The sequence below is a fragment of the Cornus florida genome, unplaced genomic scaffold (assembly GCF_030987335.1).
Source record: "Cornus florida cultivar Cherokee Brave unplaced genomic scaffold, ASM3098733v1 CherokeeBrave_3.0.0_Hap2_Chr02, whole genome shotgun sequence".
Taxonomy (NCBI): Eukaryota; Viridiplantae; Streptophyta; class Magnoliopsida; order Cornales; family Cornaceae; genus Cornus; species Cornus florida.
In genome coordinates, this window is record NW_026775572.1 from 51,245,724 (window position 1) to 51,258,807 (window position 13,084).

Genomic DNA, 13,084 nt, shown 5'->3' on the forward strand with positions numbered 1-13,084 from the left:
TCATTATTAAGAATACTTGGAAATACATTGGAATACTAAAGCAGAAACATTACACCAACATTGCTGAGTCAAAACAGATTATTTATGTATACATTGTGGAGTTCAGCACTGACTGAGGTACTAGCAGTGTAACCTTAAATTCAGAGATTGTCTTCCTCTGACCAACAAATTTTGATATTCTATGAGACCACAAAATGTCAGATATTCTATGAATGTATGCGTTCCATTCAGTCTTTCCCTCCCAGTATGGTTTAGTGTGTGTGTGTGTGTGTGTGTGTGTGTGTGTGTGTGTTGGTAACTACTCCCAGTATAGCGTAAACTAGACAATCTCTGAATAGTGTAAAGAGTGACAAACTTCACATCCTGTTAGAAAACTTGGATCTTTTTGCACAATACGAGCACAGAAAATGTGAAAGCTGACATTCTACCTTGAAAAACAGAAACTCGGTTTTTTGTCCGCTAAGAGTTCTTCGATGTTACACCAAAATCCTTCAGAAGTCTAAATTTCTTATTTGCTGGCGCATTCATATTTACCATTAACTAAAAAAGTTAAATAAAAAACTGAAAGAGAATAACGAATAGGCTAAACTTTCTCTCGGTGTCACATGTCAAACGTAGATTGACCTCAACTGACTCGGTCCTTGGCCTATAATTGCGACAACAGAACAACTCGTATATTTTTCACTTGTTGGAAAATGGAAACAACCACCAAAGCAAAATTCTATGTATCTACTGACTTATGCAATAGTTTGACAATGTGTCAATGCTAACAGAGTTATTATCAGAAACTAGTCAAGCTAGAGAGAACGATATGAATTCCAAGTACTTGTTACAATAGCTGCTGGTTTTTTAAGAACACTATATTTCCACTATATCTAGCATTTCACTACGTCCGGGAACTTCAAAGTAGTCCCCCGAGGCGAACCAGTTTCATGAATTTACAACGTACTATATTCAGTACTTACAACAGTCGGTATGTGAGAAATTGCAGCAGAAATGAAGGTTGACTACCCGAGGCTTGGGGGTGCCGGGAAAGATTTCTAAACTTTATACATCTGCCAGTGCCATTATTTGGTACGATCTTCAAACTGAAAACTGAAAACCGAAAACCAGTGGACATATGGAATATGTACATGTTCCTGCTCAAACTCAGATGAGGCAAGACAAACAATTCTAGCAGTTACCTTCGGCGTATCTTCTTCTTAGGAGTTCCATGCACTTGAGTTTTCTTCCCATATGTCCTCGTTTGAAAATTCTCTAAGGCCTCAGAAACTGCTTCCACCTGTATGATATTGCCATTAGGTTATTCAAGGGAATAGAGATTGCAAACACGAATTCATGATTGAAACAGATTAAAATTTAACTCGTTTACAGACCAGTTCAGGCTTTTTCGAGTACACCCTGACTATCATATCTTGATAATATGCAGGCAGTAAGTGACTGACACGATCATCCTGTATCGGGAATTTTTCGTTGCTCTCATAATCCTGGTAAAATAGAAATTGCTCATGTCAAAACTGTGCCAAGAAACGAACCTTTAAGGGTCAATCTGCCATAATCTGTCTAGCTTCTAAACTGGTTAAAATTACGAATTTGACCAGTGTATCAGGTGGGCTATGGTTAGGATTCTTAGGAATTTTCGAATCTTTGTTAAGAAAGATTTGTTCTTGGTCCATATCAAATGGAGGTTGATACTATGGCTTGTATTTTCAATCGCTATTTCATCCGGGATAATGGGTACAGCATCACAAAATTTCCACAGTAATAAGATGTCAGTCATAACTTTCGTAAACAGAAGCAACATCGATATTCGATGATTAAATATATGCTGAAGTTATCAACTACGACAGCATCAGAGCATTTTGCACTACTATAAGATCAGCTATTCTATCCCTCATTTAGAAATAACATTTTCACAAGGATAAATAAATAAGGATTTAAACTGTTAATTAGAGTGCAATACCTCGAAAAAGTTGATGCTGGATGAGGAAATACATGCATACAGAAGACGGGGTTATTAAATGAGAATAATTCTAAATCCATCGAAGGCTTTGAGAAAAATAACTGTGCATCATAAATAGTACCAACTCTTCCTCAACTTCAAGTACCTTTTGAGTGGGTTATTCCTTCCGCGTGTCAAATCAATTTTGACATTGCTCACAGCGACATCTTCTTCTTTTAGCGTTACACCACCAGAGCTCTGGATGGAATTTACATTATAAGAGATTCTGTGCCCTTTTCTTCTTATTATTCTCGAAATTTAGTAAAAACGATTTATATATCTAGGCAAAGCACACACTAATCCAATAAAGGCTGAAGTACCTGGGAACAGATGATATCCTGTGAAGTGACCTTTTTGAAGTGCTCTAGTTTCTCTTTTGGGACAGCAAACTCGTTGCAGAACTGTGAAAACAAAGACAATTGCTATTTAAGTGTGTTGCATCTACAGTGCATAACTATTTAAGAATATGCACATATGAATATGTCTCTGAATTTACACGAACAATGCCAGACATTGTAATCCGTGCCCTTTCTATTAAAATACCTGGTATAGATCTCTTCTCCGAACGCGTTGGATCAGATCTCTGGACTCCTTAAGCTCTTGTTCGGAAGAGGTTTCAATGTTTTTAATTATGGAGTCATCTAACTGCATTTTCCAGTAGATGGATATCATAAGGGCTTAAGAAATACAACTCAAAGAATATCAAGTTTTGAGACTAATCTAATAGCTCATACAACCTTCCAGTATCGAGCTGGCTCATGAATGTAGGATGCAATTTGAAGAAAATCATTCGCTTTTACTAGGGCATCGACAAGCATGAGTTCTATTGCCTGAAAAAAAAAAAACAAAAAAGAAAATATTTAGATTAATTTCATTTTGTATTCTCATGCCGACCAAACATTTTAACTGTAAGCTGTATACTCCAATTTTCATTTCCCATATAAGAAGGTGTAGGTATAATTTGGCACCTTTACTTTTGCATGCCCATAGACAGTTCGATGCAGATAGGCACGAGAGGAGAATAAGTTGTGGATTGTTAGATCTGACCAAATTATCAAACAGAAACTGAAAAAATTACAATAACTATTGACATAATTGGGTATAACAAACTCTTTGACCAATACATACACTCCTTAGCACGATAACATATTTCATCATCTATAACTCGCATTGTTTCCAATAACCTGCAGTTAAAATAATGTTAGATGTGCTGGTTCAAGTGCTAAAAATATGAACATGAACGATAAATGAAATCAAACTATAAACTTCAGCGCATTCAATCATTCATAAGCATCAATTGGATTTTGATCAACTACAACTGAAGAAAGTAGAAGCAGATATGTTCACCAACAAATCAAGCTCTCTAAAAGATTTTTATACATACCTTGTATACTCAAAATTGCAGCCTAGACCACAAGCCCTCGAGTCACGACCAATGTAATCAAATCTGCCAACAAATTATTTTCAACTCTTTTAGTGTCAAAAATTCGCAATTATATATCAAAATCAAAATCATTCCAAAAGGATCGAAAATGACATACTTGTCAACATCTATTCCATTTCGACCATTTGCAACAATATCGTATAAGAATTTCTTCTCTTGCGAGTGCTACACGGGAAGATATTTGACTAAAAATGTGACAAATTGGCATTATTTAAAGTAATAACACCGAGAAATCCTTCAGCTTCCACAACTTACTTTTGATGAAGCATTCTCAGTGCTAGCAACTACCATTTCCTGTAAAGAAAATAGACAGCTATAAGAGCATGAAAAAAAAAAACGAAAAAGAGAACAACACAAACAAAAAAATAAGAAAAAGGTTCTCTAATTGTTTTGTCTTATGGTACTACTTACATAAAATAAAAAAAATAAAAAAATAAAAAGATTCTAAAAGCTACGTAGAATTATGTCACTGGTGTTTTATATTTGAAAGCATGCAATGTTTCATTCTTCACAGAAGGAACGTAAATCCACATCAGAGTGAGAAGAGGAGCTCCAGGAGAAATATGCTCCTGAACATTCAATCCCTTTAAGTGGCAGAGAATTATCAATTTGGCATCTTTCAGTCATATGTTGGGACGATCTTAGGAGGATGACTCCACACAGTTGACTACTAAAGGGAAAATATAAATATAAATATATATATATATATATATTAAAAGGCTGAGAGTATATCAGTAACAATTGAACCTGCACTTTCTTGAGACTTCCAGGATCAATTTCAATATTGTGCTCGTCAACAATGTGGTCTATCATCTTGATAGACATTTCCTCATGGGACCTGCAAGATGTTTACTAGAATTAACAACCAAAAGTATAGATTAAAGCAATTTCCTTAAGCAAATTTTCAATCCAAGTAACAGAAAGGGCCAAACCAATATCCCACAGGATTATGTCTCCACCACCACAACCCGAAAAATAAAAAATGCAAAGTTAGCTTCTTATATATGTGTAATGATGTTTAAGACAGACCAGAAAAGATGCATAATCTTATATGTAGATCAGTGGGGCTGGGGCATTGCATGTCTACATAAGAATTGAACACCATAACTGATTTATTGTAGCTGTAGTTCTTTATATGGTTTCACACGAAACAATTTAAGTAATAGGTAAGATACTGCTGTGGTATAGAAGAGTAAGTTCTTTATATATAAATAAATCATGCTTTTCACTTATGAAAGCAAACAGTTCTTCCACCGCCAACCCCCCTCCCCCCTAATGAAAGCAAACAAAGAAAACTCATGACTGTCAAGAACAAAATCAATTTCCTCAACATAGAAACTAATAAACTTTAGGTCAAGTCAAAATAAAATAAATGGATGAAAGATATAATTTTAAAGTATCCATTAAACAACTACAATACTAACAATTACCTTTCCCTCTCACTGTAGATTTTTTTTTCAACATCATGTTCAACTTTCTACTGGCAAAAATGATGCTGGCCAAAACCTCCAGTGGTCATTCCATCACCATCAGTATCAGAGGAGCACATTTATTTGTGTGTCGTAAATATAACATGCTTGTGGCATAAATCAAAATTTATTTATCATACTAAGCATTGCAAGCTACAGAGCTGTAAATAATGGCACAAACACTGGAAACTAATATCCTCATTGTCATTTAGGACTTGGAGTCATGTGTAGGCATTTTAGGTGTCAAAGATCCAATTGAGTTGTAAATTTCATTCCCAAAATTTAAGTTGGTAATCCTGAAAATGTTTGATTTGAAGAAGCATTCATGTTGCATTCTTAAATAAAATTAAATGTGGTGAACGATCGGATGATCAGACACTTAGGACAAGCTAAGGGTGCATTTAGAGTTCAGATGATTCTGTGAAAAAAATTGTTTTCAACGCGTTTTATAGTGTTAAATTCATACCATGTTTCCAGATCAAATTCTAAGCTTTTGAGACTTGACCAGGGCTTCTAAACTATACATAGACAAACTTACAGAGTTTTTTAAATCTCTCTAAAACTCTCACTTCTCTTCATCATAATTATTAGCTTGCTCTTGGTTTTCTGGCAAGCTGTTGTTTTCTTTCACTACACACACTCACACTTGAGAGTTAGCTTTGTGTGTTGATTCCTTGGTCATTCAAGATACCGTTCTCAACATGATTAACTAGAGAATGATACAGAGAAACATAATCACTTCACTACCATTTTATGGAGATTGCTTCGGTCAGTTGCTAGTGAGGAAGACAGATCAAATGATCATGTGAAAGACAACAACTGATCTCACGAGAGTGGATGTAAGACCGAGATGCATAGAAATTCGATATAATCAGCCAGGAATTCGAGGCATTGGCAATCTCGTGGCCCGGTATGAGTCTGGTCAGTATTCACGTTGGATGAGTTCTGTAATTTTTCTCTGTTTGGGTTTTCCACAAAAAATATCATCATCATCATCCTTGCCTTCATCCCATAGAGATGAGGTCCGCCACATAAATTCTCTTTTTCCTTTCTTTCCTATTGTTGTAAAGCATAAAACATATGCGATGAGAAATTAAATGAGAAAAATACAAAGATTACGTGGTTCAGCCACTAGGGCCTACATCCATGGCACAAAGAGCCCAAAGGGCTATATCACTTTTATTATAATCTCTCAACTCATACACATTACAATGGTGGAGGCTCCTTTATATAGGAGAAAAAATTATGAGAATGGAAAGAAATAGAAAATAGGAAACAAGGAAGATTTTTCTCCACTGATTCCTCTAGTAATACCAAATCTTCAATACCTATTATACACCATTTCCTCGCTTAAATTTAGATTTTTCAAGTCGTGTTTAATTACTTCATCCCATGTGAGTTTTGGTCAGCCTCTTTCTTGCTTACCTTCTCCACAGAAAATCTGATTGTCTCTTTTTCCCGAACTCTCTACTTTATTTGTTTAATCATTGCATGATTGATTGCCTAGTATATTGTGAATGAATAACTAATTTAACAAAAGTTAAAATTCAAAATAAAAAGAACAAAGGAGACCTATTCACTCCCCTCTAGGTCTGCTTGGTATCTCCTAATCCATCTGCGATTTTAGATTGCGCTACTCACTTACATGCAATCAGAAATACTTAAATTGCACTAAAGAAGGTACGAAATTCAGCTCCTGCAAAATGACGACCGAAGTAGAACCCAAGCAAACAGGGAAAGATTTATATGCGGTGAGAAACATGCTTACAGGTTTCATGAACGCAGTATTATTGATGATATATATGACCTTAGTTGCTATGACTACCATAAAAAGAAATAGTTGCTATGACTACCATAAAACCCAAAATCATTGTAAAATCGATGATTTAAGTGTAGTAGTAATCAAATGTTTAACTAGTGATATAAAATCTATCATTGTTTCAATAATAACAATTCCCAAAAAGGGCCCAAACCTTGATCACGTATTAAAAGCAATAGCTCCGGCAGTTATAGAGTGCAAGCCTAAGGATATAGTAAATGCAAAAAAGCCATATTCTTCTCTATTCAATTTTCATGTAATTACTTTCTGAAGGTGGTTGTAACATATTTACTACACACACAAATGTATTAAATTGGCAAGTAACTTAAGCACCCACTTTTTGTCCCTAATGGGACTCGAACCCTCGACTTTTTACTTTCGAAGATAGAGGAGATACCACTAGGCTACAGCCCTTAGTGGTAACAATATAATAAATTGAAGGATGTAAGAATCACCATTCAAATCCATTAAGAACCCGGGGAAGAAATTCACGCTCAAACAAGTGGCTGAATGGTCCATGGCCCACATCATGCAATAGTCCTAGATATAGAATATAAAAAAAATTACTATCAGATATATGGCTCAATAAAAAGTAAAATATCATCATCATATAATCCTTGCCTTTATCCTGTACAATACAGAGTAATATATGACAAGCACATTTACTCACCAGCAAGTTTTACTGTCTGTATGTCAAAACGATCAATGCCAAGCTCCAAGCCCTACAAGGATGCATGTATATGAAGGGAATATTCTCAATGATAGGATCCAAAAGACATTGATGAGACCAAGACAATTTTATTATTATTATTATTATTTTTTCTGAATCAGATCAAGACATTTTCCTACTTGGTGGGTTTTGAATTTAAGAATAGCTTCATTAGCCAGCCAATAAACCCCAAGTGAATGCTCAAATCGAGAATGCACAGCTCCCGGATAAACCATGTATGTTAGACCTGAGGCTCAAGAAAAAATGGACTCAGAAATGAATTTAAGCAAACAAATACTGTATTTGGAAAACAATACTAGTATAGAAACAATTGGACAAATAATAGTGTGTTGGGCAGCGTAAACTATCTGGAACATTGACCATGAATAAAGTGTAGAAACATCTTAAATAGCTATAATAAGTAGCTTTCACTATGTCGTACTCAATATTTTGATGATGAAAAAGAATCCATCATATTGCTGTTTATGCATGAAATATTGGCCCTCCAACGACTATTCTTGCCATGTTAGACACTTGTATTATAAATGTAACAGACGAGGTAAAGCTGATCAAGATTGTAATAGACGAGGTAAAGCAATTCTCCAGTCATGCAGGGGAGATGATCATTCTGTACTCTGGCCTTCACCGAATTTACATAGGTAATAGAGGATACCCTGCCACCAACCTCAACCTAGAAAACTAACAACTTCCACCATAGTTCTGTTAATGCATGAAAATCTCCAAACCACTACTTTCATCATGGAGATAGTGATCAACAAAACTAGCCATGCTAATTTTTTTAATGTGCTAGATGCAATACCAAACAAAAATTTATTAAGTAATTCTCTAGCAATGCAGAGGAGATGATCATTCTGTACCCTGGCCATCACTAAATTTGTAAAGGAAATAGAGACAACTAACAACATTCAAAATAATTTAAAAATTAAAACATTTTGGTTGCGAAGTTTAGACTGCTAATCAAATGCATACCTTCCAAACCTTGGTAACCCTATAACAAGGACCTAGATTAGAAATTTTAATTTTTTATTTATTTTTTGTGTGTGAGAGAGAGTGTTTGTTTGTTGTATTTATTTTGTGTGTGTGAGAGTGTGTGTCTTAATATGGATAGAACTAGTAGAATATATGGCACAACCTTTCAACATGTTTTAGTTTGATTCCATCAGTATTCAAATTCTTGAGTGGACTGAGGTAAAAATGATATTGATCTATGGGCTTGAAGACAAATCTATATGTATACCCTGAGATGAATAAGTATAAACATTTTGTGGTTCTGTCGAATACTTTTACTCTGATTTATGAATGTTTATATCTCTCGAGTGCTGTCAATTTAGTTTTTTTATAAGATAGATATTGTAGATCATGTTGATCAGATTTTTTCAGAATCTAGAATATTTTTCTTTTAATCAGTTGTTATTGACAAATGGATTTTGAAATAGCTATTGTAATTAAAATGCCTATATTATTAAGGCACTTAATTTCTACCATAACAATGTTGAAAAAGACGATATAAATGCACTGCAAATTTCCAGAAGATAAAAGTGAAGTAAAATCCTAAACCAAATCCAACCAAAATTAGCTAATAATGAACTTCAGAGTTCAGACAAGATCAAGACTTACCAAGTTGCTTAAGATCGCGAAGTCTGCAATATGTTGGAAAATTGTCACAAGAATATAATAAAAAAATAGTTGCAATGAAAACTAAATATGAAAATAATAATAATAATAATAAGAAATGTTGAACCAAATCAAACTTGCCTCTGAAATTGTTCAGTATCAATAAACTTCAAAGAGAGCTGCAATTCAGCAAAAAGTAATTAGATTTCTTTTAATTAACTATGTTGTCTGAAAGCATCAATCAATAACTATATAAACTAGAGATTTCAGTACAAGTTAAGAACTGTAGCTCTTATGTAATTTTACATATCCTAAAACTAGCTGAAGGAAATCGATCATCCTTTTCATGCCTAATAGTCATTAGAGAAAGAAATAACTATTGATGATACAAAATTACAAAGTCACCTATATCTATTGAATAAATAACTGAGTAAAGTAGGAAATTCAGTTTAAACAATAAAGAAACTAAAAGGAAGAAAAAATAAATAAATCACAAAAGCTGACATAAGCATTGTAGAGGACAAATCAAGACCTACTTTGTACTTTTTACAAGCTAAGAATATACTCCTCATAAAACAATTCATTCAAATTCTTTACTCTGTTCTAAATCGCTTGTTTGACTTTTCTCGTATCACTAAATTTCTTTATATATATAAATATACACACACACGCACACGCATATATATATATATATATATATATATATATATATATATATCTTATAGAGATTCAGTTTAAATAATAATAAATAAAACAACTAAAAGGAAAGAAAAAGGTAATAAATAAACAAATTAAACCACAAAAGCTGAAACAAGCATTGTAGAGGACATATGATACATCAAGACCTCTTTTGTACTTTTACAAGCTATGATTATATTCCTCAAATTGTATTCATCATAAAACAATTCATCAAAATTCTTTACTCTGTTCTAAACCTCTGTTTGAATTTTCTCAATTCACTTAAATTTCTTTATACATATATAGACGAACACATATATATGTATTTTTACAGATTTATGCGATTCTTCAGTTCTGAATGAAATTCAATTGCAATTGATTGGAATGAAAAGGACTCAACGAACTCTACGAATAATTTATGGTCCAGAAAACAAGTAAATATGATAATCACTAAATAATTGTACGCATTTCTCTGAATTGTGAATCGAAATACAAGAAAAATGAGATTGAATTCAAAAAAAAAAAAAAAATCAAAATGCGAAAAGAATTATGAGATTGAAGGTCATACAGGATCGAGATAAATGTTTCCGTGGACGTTATCGTAAACTTGCTTCGAGAATTGCCTATCGTCCGTCGATTTCATAGAACTGTAGCTCGAAAGCTCTTCGTTGCAAGAAGCTCCCATTCTTGCTCACAGAAACAAATAGACGCGGAACGGCGGAAGAAAGAGAAAGAGGGAGAGAGAGTTAGGGTTCGGCACTGGTTGAATATGTATAGATTTTAGAGAGAGAGAGAGAGAGAGAGGGAGAGAGAGGATGAGTAGTGTGGGAAAGAAACGGGTAGTTATGCAGAGGAAGCTTGGAGTTGTGGAGAAGTGATGCCGCCAAAAAGATGCCTTAATTGTGCACGCACAGGATGTGCGCGTGGGGAAGCCGTCTAGAGTTTTCCGATTACTATTTGGGTCCTGTTTAGTAAAACGTCCAGCGTTTTCTCGTAACTATTTGGGCCCAGTTTCGTAAAACGTCTAGCGTTTTCCCATTAATTGGTACTGATAATTAAAGATGCAGATATAGTTGGTTGATGCCACGTATGACAAAGCATTAGAGGTACAGAGAAGCCTTTTTTCGTAAAATCGAACTACAGCTTTTAGTTACATGGTACGGAGCGAGAGCATACAAATGACAAAATTTAAATTATACAGTGTAGAGTGGGAGTGAGAGCTGCACCCATTTAGAAAATTTGTGACTTAGGTTGTCAGCATGGGTTTGGGACAGGGCATCCTTTTTCCAAACTATATATATATATATATATATATATATATTTTTCTGAATTGCACTTGGAAGAAGCTTGTACAGTTTAGGAAGGGTTTTTGATTGATCAAAAAGAAGAATCTACTTCAACCGTTATGCCCTTAGGCACGGCCATACATAACATAGAAATCACACTTGGAGGTTGGGCAAGTATGCCCCTATCGTTTAGTGGTTCAGGACATCTCTCTTTCAAGGAGGCAGCGGGGATTCGACTTCCCCTGGGGGTATTTTGGGGAGATTATGAGAACAATGCTTTAGAAAGGTATGTGAGAGAGTGAGAACACTTAAAAAAGTTTTAGAAGTTTGAAGTGTTAAGGAAATTAACATTCTGTCCTTTTGGTACTGGTAGCCAAAATCTAGTACTGGTAAGAAATTTTCTTCTATCCTTTGGGTACTGGTAGCCAAAATCTGGTACATAGCCAAATAGCAGATTCACTTCCATCCATTGGAAACCACTAGAACTTCTTGGTAACGGTAGCCAAAGGCAGAAACAGTAACCAAAGTGCGTCAAAAAACATTCTAACCTTTTGGACCAATAGCTAAATGGACGTACCGGTTCAAGAAGTCCTAGTCAGTATAAAACTTCCGTTTCCTTATCTGTTTCAATTCCTTTTTGGACCAAACTTCCTTCCAAGTCCTTTCTGCTTGAGCTGTACGAGGCGAAATTCTCATATACGGTTCTCGGAGGGGGAATCCCATATATCTCAATAAAGTCTATGCACGAAATTTTCTATATTTTCAGAGGGATTAGGACATTCTAAACTCTATATAAATCCTGATAGTCATCTAGGTTTATTCATGCATTTAAGGAACATAATTCTATATTTTGAGAAAGCCTTTAGAAAGATATTTTTATACATGGCTTTTGCATACAAAATTGAAATATTTTTATTCAGAAAATCAATCTGATTTTTCTAATTTTATTTTTGAGAGCACACACATAAACACAAGTGTGATTTAGTAGTGTTGTTCTCTACCTCATCGGAATTGAAGCATAATTGAAGATTCAGGTATTCTGAAAAGCAGAATTCATTCGTTTTTCGTCAAATTCAAATATTGAAGAAAATGGGTAAAACGATCACACTTTGAAGGGGTCAAAGTATTCGTGGAGTGTTGTTTGATCTACCTACAACTCTTCTATAGAGATCAATAGTAAGCCTGAGGTTGAGAACTGTTGGACGGGGGAGTCGCAAAGGCATGGATTGTCAGCGATTGGTTTTTGGTAGAACGATAGGGTGTGAGACTGAGTCAAAGTTTAGTATACTTTGCTTCAAATATAGTGGATCGTTTATCTCAAGACTGCAAAGTCCAACGAGGTTTTTTTATTACAATTGGTCTATTCTACCAATTGGGATTTTCTCGCTAAAATTCTTGGGTCATCTCTCAAACTTTATTTAGTTGCACTTTATTTTTGCTTTGTGATTTGATTTTAGTTTTATTTCAGTAAAATTAAAATAAGTAAAAATTGAATAAAAGATTAAGTTAAATCTATTCATCATCGTCTAGGTTATTTATCCATATTATATTCCACAATCATTCTGCTGCGCACAATTCTCAACACGCCGAAGTTAAATTAGGTTTAGGACCGCTATTCATAGTTTTTCTATAAAAAAAATCAAATTTAAAATAATTTTTTGTAAAAAAATATAAGTATAGTCAAATATTTAACTATTATAATATAAAAAACGTTTAAAATTTAAAATTATGAAAAAAATAAAATCTAAAACTAATAAAATAATACTTATTTATATATTTATTAATCAGGCTTTGTGAGTTTATAGCTCTCTTTCCCAATTCGCTTATAATAATATTATTAGTAATTCTAAAATCGTCCCAATATGAATGGGATGGGACTTGTTAGATTGACATCCCTAGGGGGTTAATTTATCATAAAGTAGTTTAGGGGACTAGGTTTACGCCATTATCATCATCATCCCAAAAAAGAAAAAAATAATAATTAAAAAATAAAATAAAAGATTCGATTCCCTGATATTCTCATCACTCCGTTAATTTTCACT

At 34.1% G+C, this 13,084-nt stretch overlaps 1 protein-coding gene across 3 annotated transcripts; it reads right to left on the reverse strand.

Moving 5' to 3' along the window:
• Window positions 1–652: 652 nt before the first annotated feature.
• Window positions 653–10,751, reverse strand: LOC132294975 (uncharacterized). Of its 3 annotated transcripts, none has more exons than XM_059793034.1 (20): window positions 10,325–10,747; window positions 9,220–9,257; window positions 9,082–9,104; window positions 7,584–7,690; window positions 7,405–7,456; window positions 7,190–7,274; window positions 4,194–4,284; window positions 3,702–3,740; window positions 3,544–3,611; window positions 3,387–3,449; window positions 3,131–3,186; window positions 2,971–3,044; window positions 2,740–2,832; window positions 2,546–2,647; window positions 2,323–2,403; window positions 2,109–2,200; window positions 1,964–1,979; window positions 1,377–1,487; window positions 1,185–1,282; window positions 653–1,095 (listed from the first exon to the last, which is right to left on the reverse strand). In XM_059793034.1, exons 1-20 carry the CDS (start codon window positions 10,439–10,441, stop codon window positions 1,068–1,070), a joined length of 1,434 nt encoding a protein of 477 aa, XP_059649017.1. In that variant the 5' UTR covers window positions 10,442–10,747; the 3' UTR covers window positions 653–1,067. The 3 variants fall into 3 exon arrangements, with proteins under 3 accessions (XP_059649017.1, XP_059649019.1, XP_059649018.1); XM_059793036.1 differs by lacking the exon at window positions 10,325–10,747 and adding an exon at window positions 9,352–9,412; XM_059793035.1 differs by lacking the exon at window positions 1,964–1,979 and having other exon boundaries at window positions 653–1,282; window positions 10,325–10,751.
• Between the last annotated feature and the right edge of the window lie 2,333 nt (window positions 10,752–13,084).

What these genes read in the sequence shown, in the direction of transcription:
- LOC132294975 (XM_059793034.1), bottom strand. Translation starts at nt 10,441, where the DNA reads ATGGGAGCTTCTTGCAACGAAGAGCTTTCGAGCTACAGTTCTATGAAA. An exon ending in TCGCGATCTTAAGCAACTTG is followed by an intron (nt 7,691 to 9,081) that starts GTAAGTCTTGAT and finishes CTTGAGCCTCAG; the next exon opens with GTCTAACATACATGGTTTAT. An exon ending in AGCCAGCTCGATACTGGAAG is followed by an intron (nt 2,648 to 2,739) that starts GTTGTATGAGCT and finishes TGGAAAATGCAG; the next exon opens with TTAGATGACTCCATAATTAA.